The sequence below is a fragment of the Notothenia coriiceps genome, unplaced genomic scaffold (assembly GCF_000735185.1).
Source record: "Notothenia coriiceps isolate Sejong01 unplaced genomic scaffold, NC01 NC01_scaffold00029194, whole genome shotgun sequence".
Taxonomy (NCBI): domain Eukaryota; kingdom Metazoa; phylum Chordata; class Actinopteri; order Perciformes; family Nototheniidae; genus Notothenia; species Notothenia coriiceps.
Genome location: NW_011361895.1, coordinates 12,080 through 24,196, shown reverse-complemented (window position 1 = coordinate 24,196; position 12,117 = coordinate 12,080). Strand labels below are relative to the sequence as shown.

The 12,117-nt window shown below is 39.1% G+C and overlaps 1 protein-coding gene across 1 annotated transcript; it reads left to right on the top strand.

Annotated features, from left to right (window-relative positions):
* The first annotated feature begins 255 nt into the window (after nt 1–255).
* Nucleotides 256–11,071, top strand: LOC104958691 (carboxypeptidase A6). The gene is made up of 6 exons (XM_010786459.1): nt 256–339; nt 7,841–7,951; nt 8,318–8,408; nt 8,938–9,140; nt 10,241–10,325; nt 10,717–11,071. Exons 1-6 carry the CDS (start codon nt 256–258, stop codon nt 10,929–10,931), a joined length of 789 nt encoding a protein of 262 aa, XP_010784761.1. The 3' UTR covers nt 10,932–11,071.
* Nucleotides 11,072–12,117: the final 1,046 nt, after the last annotated feature.

Below are 12,117 nucleotides of genomic sequence, written 5' to 3'. Positions count from 1 at the left end.
ACAACGAGGCCTTTTGTGGAGGTATTTTCTGTGTTAGAGTTTTACTAGCTACAGGGTGTACTTTAAGGGTTTTGGCTCTGCAGACCGTTTACATGCATACAAACCTTCATAACACACAAGGGGACGGGTAATAACCGGAAAAGCATGACATGGGAGCTTTAAACCATTTGTTTGTTTATTATAGTACTGGATGATTCAAGCATCTGCTAATTACACCTTTCTTTCTGCACAGACACCGCCCGCAATCCAGAGTTCATGGAGATGCACAGTGGAACTACTGACCCTCCTCTTTGCCTCATGATTGGCTACACTGACGGGATGCAGCTCTGGAGCGTATCTGTAAGTCACTCACCTCATTTGCCTGTAATGCTTCAACCTTTTTACATTTTCAAACAGGAGTCTTTGTGCCATAACGTTTCATTTCAAGCACAAATTCAGATGGATATGTGTAACAGTCAGTCATTTTGCTTTTCTTTTTAAGTAATAAGTTACATAACGATATTTTGCCATAGCTATATTGTACCCCACTAAAAAGGTGATAACGATTTTAAAAGTGAATGCAAAGTCACTATGACAAAAACAGTAGATATAGTTCCAGAAATAGTTTTCATTGTGCCATCAATAAAATATGTGAAAAACAGGCCTGTTTAGGACTGGTGAAGCTTAACTCTACTCCTCTTCAATGTTACCAAACTGAAAAACTAACCTCAATGAAGATGATGAACAACTTTTTTTACTTTATGTCTCGAGAGACAGTCTTTAAAATATATTGGGTAATGGAACATTGTGTATACATAATGTCCATACTGAGGTCAGTCAAACCCAAGTCAAATGATATCCAATGTCTTAAGAAAGGTTAAGAAAAAAGCAAACAGGAAAATATGTACTTCTTTGTGTAGTGGAATGAATCAGTCAGAACAACCCTACTGATTGATCTACAAATTCGGCTACTCTGATTTAATGGATTTCACCCCATTGATCAAGTTTATTATTATTTTTATCCCACACATCTAGGATGTGTGCTACTGTATAAGTTAACCATGTCACTAGTTTTACACATGAAAAATATTAACTTTCCATGCTGTAGTCAAAGCATTTTCTTGAGATGCTCTCAAATGAAACACAAACCCAAATGCTAAAGCTAAACAATGAAATATGCTGATAAGGGGTATCTAGAAAAAATTAAATAGTTGTTTTTATCATTTGATATTAACCAGTTATCAATGCTTGGTTTGGCTCTTTTCCCTGTTTAAATTCAACACTGTGTTGTAGTACATACCTTGTCCACTAGGTAGCGACGTTGACCATGTAACACAGTATTTGGTTCCAACAGTAGCACTAGCTTCTACTCAGAGCTGCAAAATGTGCCAAGATCTAAAGGTCGTAGAGAAAACAAACGATGAGTAAAGATGCACATAATGAAGATTTGGTGTGTAGTGGGCAGCGATTGATAGGTCATACATCTATCATTGGCAGCCAGATGCAGCCAATCAAAACGTTTATTTTTAGTTAAGCTTAATGGGAATTAAAAATAAATAAGTGAGTCTGACGTTTTAGCAACTCTCTCTCTCTCTTTATATATATATATATATATATATATATGTATGTATATACTGTACATATATAATGTCAACAAATCAACGCATTAAATTAACGCAAATCAAGGCATAGAAAAGTATTTAATGTTTATGTTATTCATCAATGTACCAATGTTACTAAGTTGCTGCATGTTAAATAATACTATGTAGACAAAAAGAAAACATTTCTGTGATACAGTTAAATGAGCATATCAGGAAAATTGTCATGAATCATTGTTGTAAAGATTAATATTAACTGCTCATTCAAGTGATGCTTGTTACGGAGCAGGACTCAGGTCAGAGATAATCAGGACAAATTGGGGGATGACCTCGCCATTGTGTATCTGAGCGCCCCATGGGTTGGAATATAGATAGTTCTCATCCTTTCTGAGGAAAAATATAAACTACCTCTGAAGTGTACATCAAAAATGCTACCCAATAAACACAACAAAAAAGGAGAAAGGTAGTCATAAGGCCAGAGAAGGGTCGAGTGTGTCAATTTATCAACAGGGAATAATTGCTCAGGGAAATGTCCGTCCCCTGCCTTGAGCTATATAGCTGAATAGTCCTGGTAATAATAATAATAATTCATTTATTTTATATAGGCGCCTTTCAAGGCTCTCAAGGTTGCCATACAAACACATAAAAAACAAGATACACAATAGATAACACCAGCATAAGAAACATAAACAAGACAATGACAATGCAGTATATAAATCAATCAAATGACCAAATAAATAAAAACAGAGGATGTGTGATGGATAATGATCAGGGTGGCTATGCGAGTGTGAAGAGATATGTTTTGAAGCGTGATTTGAAAATGGGGAGAGATTCAGTGTTGTCAGGTGGGAGGGGGTTCCAGAGGGGTCTTTGTGAAACTCAAGAAGCGATGCCATGAGCACACCATGCTGCACTGTAGTACTTCCTAACATACTGTAAGTGTTCTATTTGGTTACTATTTATTTTTGGGAGTTGCATTTTAATATGTATATATTTATTATTCAAGAAGGGTATCGTGACTGGGTGATTGTAAAACCTCAAAACTCTTCCCAAGCAAAATCTTTCATTCAGAAAGTGAACTTCTTTGAAGTCAGTCTTGGAAAATCATCAGAAGATTCTCTGCTCTGTGACTTAATGAAGTTAAGCACACACCGAGTTTTTCCTGGCATATAGAAATGCAAACTCTACATATATCCTTTCAACAACATAGTCCCTTATCAGTGTAACCTTAACCGCGTGATCATCCACAGTCTGTGTGTAAAAGGACACACTCTTACTTTAACTTTGAACATACACTTTGACGTGAGCTCCTGTGTTACTCACTCTCACTGTGTTGTTAGAGTGGTGCATGAATGAGTCTAAACCCGGGAATGAGTTGGCATTTTAGATCTTCTCATTTCCCAAGTCAAGAAGTCAATGGTTTTTTGAACAGCTTTTTTCTTAGAAGCCTGAAATAAATTCTATGGGCAGCACCAGCTTATGACATTTTTACGTTTAGTTTCTGTTGAATTTCTGAAGCTTTTACATGTCTTTGAAACTGCGGTTGATAACAAGTGGCTGAATGAAACTATTAAATGTCATCGAGCTGAACGCAAGTCCGCCTTTAGCTTAGCGGTGTTGACGTGTAGTTTGTTTATAGAAATACGCTAGCTTTTTTCACTTTTGCATTTACGCTTTTATAAAAGTGGTGTTAATTTTTGGAGATTATCCCGCTGAACAAAAGCTTTGATTGTCAGAAGTTGCCATAGATTTTAATTACTGCAATTTTCTCAAATCCAATGAAACAAACGTATTGCTTTTTGTCGAGGAATCCCCTGCAAAGTTAACTTTCAGGTCGGCCTTCAAAATTATGTCATCCTTGCACAGCTCTATATTGGTCGAGCAAAGGATAACAGCTGTTTTAGCCACACTACTCACACCCAGTGAAAATATAAGCTTGGTAAGGCTCTTCTGCCTTTCACTTTAATTAGAATACCAATTCTGATTCACACAGTGCAGCAAAGCATGTTATCACACGCTGTCTTCCGTCATTGTTTTTCTTTCAGTTTTGAAAGTTTATGGGATGTTCCTGGATTGTGTTTTTTTGCAGGGTTTTAAGTAAGCACTGAAGGTGCCTCGGTCTCTAGCTCTTGAGTGGTTGTGAAGTGTTTGTGACATCTGCTAAACCAACACCCTCTGTAATGGCCTGGCAGGCTATGAACATACACGTGTACACACACTTTCACACACTTGCGAGAGAGCGACTTCAGACTAGTTGTATGGATGTTGACAGAGCTGTTAAGGCGATGAAGATTACTGCCGCCTAACACTAAAGAGGTGTCATCCAGATACTGATAAAAGGCAGACTGTGGTGGACTAGTTGTCTGTCTGCATACGTGTTGAGATAATATACCTGCTTGGAAGAAAAAGTGTCCGCAGTTTTTGTAATACAGCTACCAAACTGCACGTTTTTTTGCTAGCAATGCATTCATGCGATCACCTGTTACCTCCCAAACTAAGTTCTTCACTCTTTTCTTCAGGAACACAACTATTTAAAAAAATTGACAGAACATCATAACAAAATGGGTAATTTCAGGGAACTATACGCCAACAGATTGCTATCTTTATTTTCTTACAGGATTGTAAAAATGCTGGAATTCTGACTTTATAATGGGAAGTAACTCACGGCTAAGACTTTCTGCAGTGATGATATCAGCATTTTAATATTTTCGTAAATTGTACCTTCCATTTGTTTGTTGCTCATACTTGCCTTACATATTTTCTTTAGTTATACACAGGTTGTCTTTTTCAGAATGTTGTGGTCATAACAGTTTGACAGAAAATAAGGAATAATTGACGTTGGTTATGAAATTCTGAAAAGTATTTCAAATCTGCATCTTGCCCTCATCGGCGGGACAGTATCTTTAAATGTTGCAACAGTCAGTGTTACATTAAAAACCAATTTAAATGTAATGATAAATAATACTGATTGGACCTGTAACCCACTTTCCTTTAATTCAATTTCATTCCAGATTTTAGTTCAGTTCTGTGAACATTTAATTATAACAATTGACCAATCCAACATACCTAATTCCAAATAACATGGAGGACACAGCATTGCATGACATTGAGCTGACCTTTTAATCCGAAGCGGCGTCCATATGCTTTTAGAACCATGCCTACAGTAGCAATTTTTTGGTGTGTAACTATTGCCTCAAATATGCAAACAGGGCCACATTCGCTATATTTAGACACCTAGCAAATCATTTGACAATATATAAAGAGACAAGTTGCAACATCCTCACGTCGCTTCACCTGTACCTTTTATCAGGTCAGCTGACAGTGAGTGCGATCCTGAGATGCGTCACATAAAAAGTAAAATATAGTTATTTTTTGAAGCAACACTATAAGTTGTGTTGCATCGTTCTAGCTTCATGTACTCTTAAGGTTTTAGTGCAGCGTTTTATTAAAGCCCATAAACGAGCACCTGTTACCGTCCGATCCCCGAAGCACCTGCTGCCTCCAGACCTCCAATATGTTCAGCACTGTGTCAGTGAGCACACTCACTTGTGAATATGCCCTAGATATCTGTTCACAGCTTATGGTATTACATTTGAGAGATTAAAACAGAAGAGCAGACACTGTGTTTCCACAAAAACATCCAAGCCACAAATGAAATGAATATAATGAATAACCGTGGGCAGGGAAAACAACTTTGAAAAAGCAATTTGGCATATTGCATACGCCGTGCCACTAATGTAATGGTGGGTATGTTTTTGATGGCAGTGGATGTCACACAGAGCCATGTAAGGCGAGGATGAGCAGTGGGGTAATGCACAATAACCCGGCGCATTAACCTCTGGCCCCCCCCTCTTCCTTTTTAATCCAGCAAATTCCATTATTCTCCCTCCCAGATCCATTTGCCTTTACAGGAATCCTCCCCTTCTGCCAACCGCCTTTTATTCCTGCTATCAGTGCTGGTAAAACCTGCCCGTGTCTCCAGTGTTAATCTACCACTACTGGGTTTCAAGCACTTTGAATAAAAACACAGCTGCAAATCCGCCACTTTGGAAAGGCTACTAATTGCACAAAAGAGCGATCATCCCCTCGGATGGTCTAAAAAACTTCAAACAACTAGATTAAAGCACAAGTAAAGTGATAATGCATGTTTCGCTGTAATTTAACGCATAAAAGAATAACAGCACAGCACAACAGACATTCTGCGCTCAAACAATGTGCCAGTACACACGCTAGACACAGGCCACTGACCTCATATATCTGCGTCATTGCATATGAACACATGAAGCTTAAGCCAGATTGGACAGACACAAGCAGATATCCATTTAAATGATTTAAACAGAAATGCTTTAAAATCCTCTTTAATATGACAACCTTTAGTGTTTATCCTTAAATGTCTATACTAAGCTTGTGCACATGTGCTGGAATGCACTTGTTACACTTGATCGGTATAGTGGGTTGATGAAGAGAAGTTATAGAAAAAACAAACACTCAAAGCACTTGCGTTGATCATTAACTGTAAAACCATTAACACTTGAACAGCTTTTGTGTTTTATTTCTTTCCTTGTGTGATTGAGTAATTTTGGAGTAGTGCAGTGAGGATGTATTTTTGTAGGCAGACCCAGAATTTAACTATTAGATATCAGTATATTGCAGTAAAGTAAACTTTTTCGCCAATAAAAGTTAATGTTACTTTTAGTCACGTTTAGCAGGATAATCTCGACACATTAACCCTACTTAGTGATTTTTGACGCCTAATGCAATCATCAGAAATGAAAAGCTAACGTAATACTATAAACTATATAACTATAACTATATAACTATAACTATATAACTATATATAACTATATACTATAAACTGAACTAACATCTCTGTTAACCACCTTTGCTTTCTCACTGTCTCCATCCCCACCAACTCATAAAGCTGGCAATGTCCTTGATCTCATATTCTCAAGGAACTCCTCTACTTCTAACCTCTCTGTAAACCCGCTCCACACCTCCGATCACTNCTGGCAGAATACATTTTAATAAATCCAACAGGCCACCAAACGGTTTGCACCTCACTCGTATAAATGCATTCTGAATGCTATTTTCTTCCATGCTGTGACACTCTTGTCACAGCATGGAAGAAAATAGCATTCAGAATGCATTTATACGAGTGAGGTGCAAACCGTTTGGTGGCCTGTTGGATTTATTAAAATGTATTCTGCCAGACGAGTGCAAGACAAACTACTGAAAAGAGCCTTCTGTGTTAACAAAATGAAAACCATTGATATTGTCTTAAACAAAATTATTATCTGATCCCATTTAGCCGAGTTAAAGTAATCCTTGTTGGTGCGGACGCATATTAAACCCTGTGTGTGTGTGTGTGTGTGTGTGTGTGTGTGTGTGTGTGTGTGTGTGTGTGTGTGTGTGTGTGTGTGTGTGTGTGTGTGTGTATTATTTTGTACTGATTGACGTCTGGGATTCACATTGTTTCGGGTTATCAGGTCGTTGAAAATGTAACGACAGCTCTTTTAACAACATTTCTCCACAATCATGAAGGAATTTAGAATATTATATTTTTTAGATGTATTATAATAAATGCATTTTAAACAATCCCATCCCCCCAGTTGAGACCATACAGACCCTCTGAACATCTTGCAGACTGCTTTCGGATGTCTTGAGATTTTCCTCTTACACCTGTATCGACTCTCTGGAAAATCACCTCTATTTAAAAGTTCCTCAATTTTCCTCCTGCTGAACTTCTTCATACACACTGGCTTCTTTACAATCGTTGGGCGTGTGCCAGAGTATTTGCACACAGCAGCTGCCCTTAAATAAATATATATATACTGTATAGAGAGAGAGGTTAAGGAGTTATCTGTGCTAATAATAAACTACGCCCATTACTCTGTCTGCACACGCTTCTTTAAATGGCCTCCAACAACTAAAACAACAAAGTGATATATATTTGGACTTTATTAAGGAAGGACTTTTTTAAAGAAGGATTCAAGTAGGAGGAGGGAGTGAGTGAGTACATACAAGAGGGAAAAGACTAAAAAGCAGCATGAAATCTGAAATAAAAATCAAAGAAATTAGAACAATTTGCAAGATGCAGTAACTCCGGTCCGCCACTGGAGGTCCTCTTTGTTTTAGTTAAAGCTCATTAACTTGAGTCTCATTAAAGAGCACTTTGAGGTGGTGCGTTCAAGGAACCCTGGGACAAATCATGCATGACAAATGTGCTCTGTACTAATACTTAATGTTTGTTATATTAATTTCAGGCCATAAACTCGTACCAGTACGACTCTGTGACGCGGCGTCTCCTGAACCAGCTCAGCTTCTACATCATGCCGGTGTTTAATGTGGACGGGTATCACTTCAGCTGGACCACGGTACTGTAGGGCCTCAATACATGCTAACAGCCTTATGTCAACTCACTGTAGGTCCACTCACTCTGCACTTTGGCTACTTTATTCATTGGGGTTATTATCCTGTTTTAAAATGAATTCAATATTACCTTTATGATGGAAGTAGAAGTTACCCGGCAACAGGTTCCTTCACCTGATTTAAAAAAATAAATGTGGTAGTGTATTTAATATTTTGTGACCGATTGGATCAGAGTGTAATAAAAACACAATGTGCTGTTTGTCATGATGCAGCCCTTTCCTCTGTACACACTAACGCCTCTCTAACATCAGTTGAGTCGACAGGAAGCTCCACTTACTGAACAAGACCTTCACTTCCTGTGTTTCCTTCAGGATCGGTTCTGGAGGAAAACCCGGTCTAAGAACCACAAGTTCCACTGCAGAGGAACGGACGCCAACAGGAACTGGAAGGTGAAGTGGTGCGGTGAGTTCAATGACCCTCAGCTGCATAGGAGATCTGAGCATTTACTGCAGGTGGAGTTCTTCACACTGTCTATTCTAATAGAAATGTATGTTTTAGGATAAAGCCCTTGAGATGCAGACAAAAGCAACGTCTCACAGACAGACATGAACAAAATAACAGAAAGCAGAGCATGACAAACAAGGACAAACCACGTACAGTCTGTTCAATTCATGGAGTAATAAATCAAATCATTACAGTTTGAGATCACTTTCATCAATAACAAGAGCAGCTGAAAGTGAGATGATGACAGGGATCTGATAGCAGTCTATTCTATTAGAAAGCTGCAGATCCTTCAGAGTCCTCACTAACACATGTCTTAATGCTCTTAATGTTTTATCTGTGAATTGCCTTGTGTTGAAAGGTGCTATATAAATAAATCCCCCCAGAGGAAGGTGCCTCTTCCCACACTCTCCTCATAGCCTTCTGAAGCACCTTGAGATGACATTGTTTTTAAAGTGTGCTGTCTAAATGAAATGTATTCTTATTATAGAGGAAGGAGCCTCTTCTCACCCGTGTGACGACACGTACTGCGGACCCTTCCCTGAGTCTGAGCCCGAGGTGAAAGCCGTGGCAAAGTTCCTGAGGAAGAACAGGAAGAGGGTGAAAGCGTACATCTCAATCCACGCCTACGCTCAGATGCTGCTCTACCCGTACTCATACAAGTACGCAACTATACCCAACTTCAGCTGCGTGGTGAGGAAGAAGAAACATTATCTGCAAGAGTTTTATGATAAAGTGCTATAAGTGTTCAAAGCTAGGTGCAAAGGCCCGTAAACGTCCTTATGAGACGGTGTTAGCAGTATGTGTTCATGAGACTTTAAAAGAGTTCATAATCCTGTTAGTTCTGAGATTATAAAACAAACATGAATAAACGCCTTTGTTAGTACTTGTGTCATTGTGCAACCTTTCTAAGTTACGCTGCTGCTTTATTCACTTCAGCTGCGTGGTAAAGAATAAAAACCCATCATCTACAAGTGTTTTCTGTAAAGCTTCACATTAAAGTGCTTCCAATAAGTGTTCATAACTAGGTGCAAATGTCCTTATGTGACAGGTGTTAGCAGTATGTGTTAATATAAGTTATTCTGCTGCTTTATAAAGATGACATAATGATTGTTTGAATGCAACAGTTAGCTATGTATATAGTATGATGAAAGACTTACTTAGATATACAATGTTTGATCAATTAAGCACAAAAACACACTTTATAAAACACATAAATAGCAGCTGGATTTCAACGAATATAAAGACTTCTATAGTAACCTGACCTAATGCCATTATTAGTACAATTACAGTATATTTCAAAATTAAATTAAATGAGTATATAGTCCTATTAGTACATAATAATGTCAATAAGCCTCTCATAGGACCGTATTACCTGTGCACACTCAGTTAGCTACGCTTTCTGCAGATGCACATCTCAAAGGAACACTACCAGGTTGATATAGTATGATTAAAGATGTACTTATAAATACAATATGTTATCAATTAAGCACAAATAGCAGCTGCATGCAGACACAAATAAAGGGTTGTATACTAAACAGGCTAAAACTGGCCTAATAGCACAATTATTAATATATTTACAGCATATGTTTACATTAATGTACATTGTTTATCATCTTGTTGATGTATAATAATGTCAATAAGCCTCTTATAGGACCTTATTACCTGTAAACTAACCTTTATTACAAAGACTTTCATCTCAATTGGCTGCAGGGCTATGTGTTGGGTTTACTACTGTGCAGAAATACAGATTTAAAGCTTGTTTAATGATTTATGTTCTGCTCTGTGTGCAGGAATCAGCGGCTCACAGTGCAGTCAGCGCTCTCTACTCTGCGTACGGAGTCCGGTATCGGTACGGCCCCGCCTCCACCACCCTCTGTGAGTAAAGTACTTCATACATCACAAAGTTAGGGTGCCATGTTGCACCACCAGGAAAGACCACAGGTCATTGTGCATGCAGTGAAGAAGGGAGAAGGGCCAGTTTAATATACATGCATCACCAATTTACCCCTGAACACATGACGTGTACCTATTATACGATACGATAATACTTTAATGGTGAAGTTCAACTGATCCTCCTGCATATTGGGAAGTAGGGAGAAGGGCCAGTTTGTGGGTGGGAAATACATATATATAAATCATCCTTTTGTGGTGAAATATAACTTTAAGACATAGTGTACTTACATTTCTGGATTCAGTGACCACTAGAGACATTTTTATAAACCAAACTACAGTCCTGATCTTGTATTTCTCTGTGTTTCTCCCACAGATGTGAGTTCTGGCAGCTCCATCGACTGGGCCTACAGGAACGGAATCTCGTACGCCTTCGCCTTCGAGCTTCGGGACACAGGATACTACGGCTTCCTGCTGCCGGAGTCTCTGATCAGCCCCACCTGCACAGAGACGCTGAGAGCCGTCAAGGCCATCGCATCGGGGCTGCTGAAGAAGTGTGAGGTGGACAAGGACACGTTTCCATACATATGAGCTCCGAAACTACTCTTTTTCATACCAGAGATAATTAGGGATCATCGAGGGAGAGCAGAGATCCATTAGAAACCATGAGAGATCATCAGAAACCATCAGAGACCATCGGAGACCGTCAGAGACCATCAGAGACATCAGAGATCATCAGAAACCATCAGAGACCATCAGAGATCATCAGAAACCATCAGAGACATCAGAGATCATCAGAGACCATCAGAAACCATCAGAGATCATCAGAGACCATCAGAGATCATCAGAAACCATCAGAGACCATCAGAGACCACCCGAGATCATCAGAAACCATCAGAGACCATCAGAGATCATCAGAGACCATCAAAGACCATCGGAGACCATCGGAGACCATCATAAACCATCAGAAACCATCAGAGACCATCAGAGATCATCAGAAACCATCAGAGACCATCAGAGATCATCAGAGACCATCGGAGACCATCGGAGACCATCGGAAACCATCGGAGATCGTCGTAGATCGTGGGAAACCATCGGAGACCATCAGAGACCATCAGAGACCATCAGAGACCATCAGGACACCATCAGAGACCGTCAGAGACCATCAGGGGAAAGAAGAGGAAGATTAGCTTTTCACTGGTTTGAGATTTAACGCCTTATTCCCATTTTCTGGTGCCAAAAATCCCCATAAGTCCTGTGAGTTTAGACCATTAACTGTAACCCTTAGACACAATAATATCCCAAATAGTCCTGGATCATGAAATCCTCCACCGAAGTCTTTACTGATCTCCTCTAAATAGATATTAAAGAGCATCTTTTTTTTCTACATTTATTCTTGAAAATTACAATTAAAAAAGTGAATGTAGGATTTGATATGTTTTACGAAACATAAGGGCAGGAATTCAGAGGGAAAGGAGCAATTTTGAGCTCTGCAACGGCTTTTTTTTAAGTTCATACGTCAAACGCGTCATATTACATAACACAGGGGACACATCTCCCTCTCTGACCGCGGGTATAGTTAGTAGTTGCGTTGAGTTGAGCGGTTGTGTTTTAGTGAGCTGGTATTTTTCGGTAGTTTTACATTGTATTTCACCATTTGTAATCATGGTGCAGTATTGTGTTTGTGCAGGTTGCACAAATACCAGCCTGTCAGGACATCGAGTCCACAGTAAAAAGGAACGGAGCTAGCGTTGGTTCGTGGGTGCGTTGTGCATCC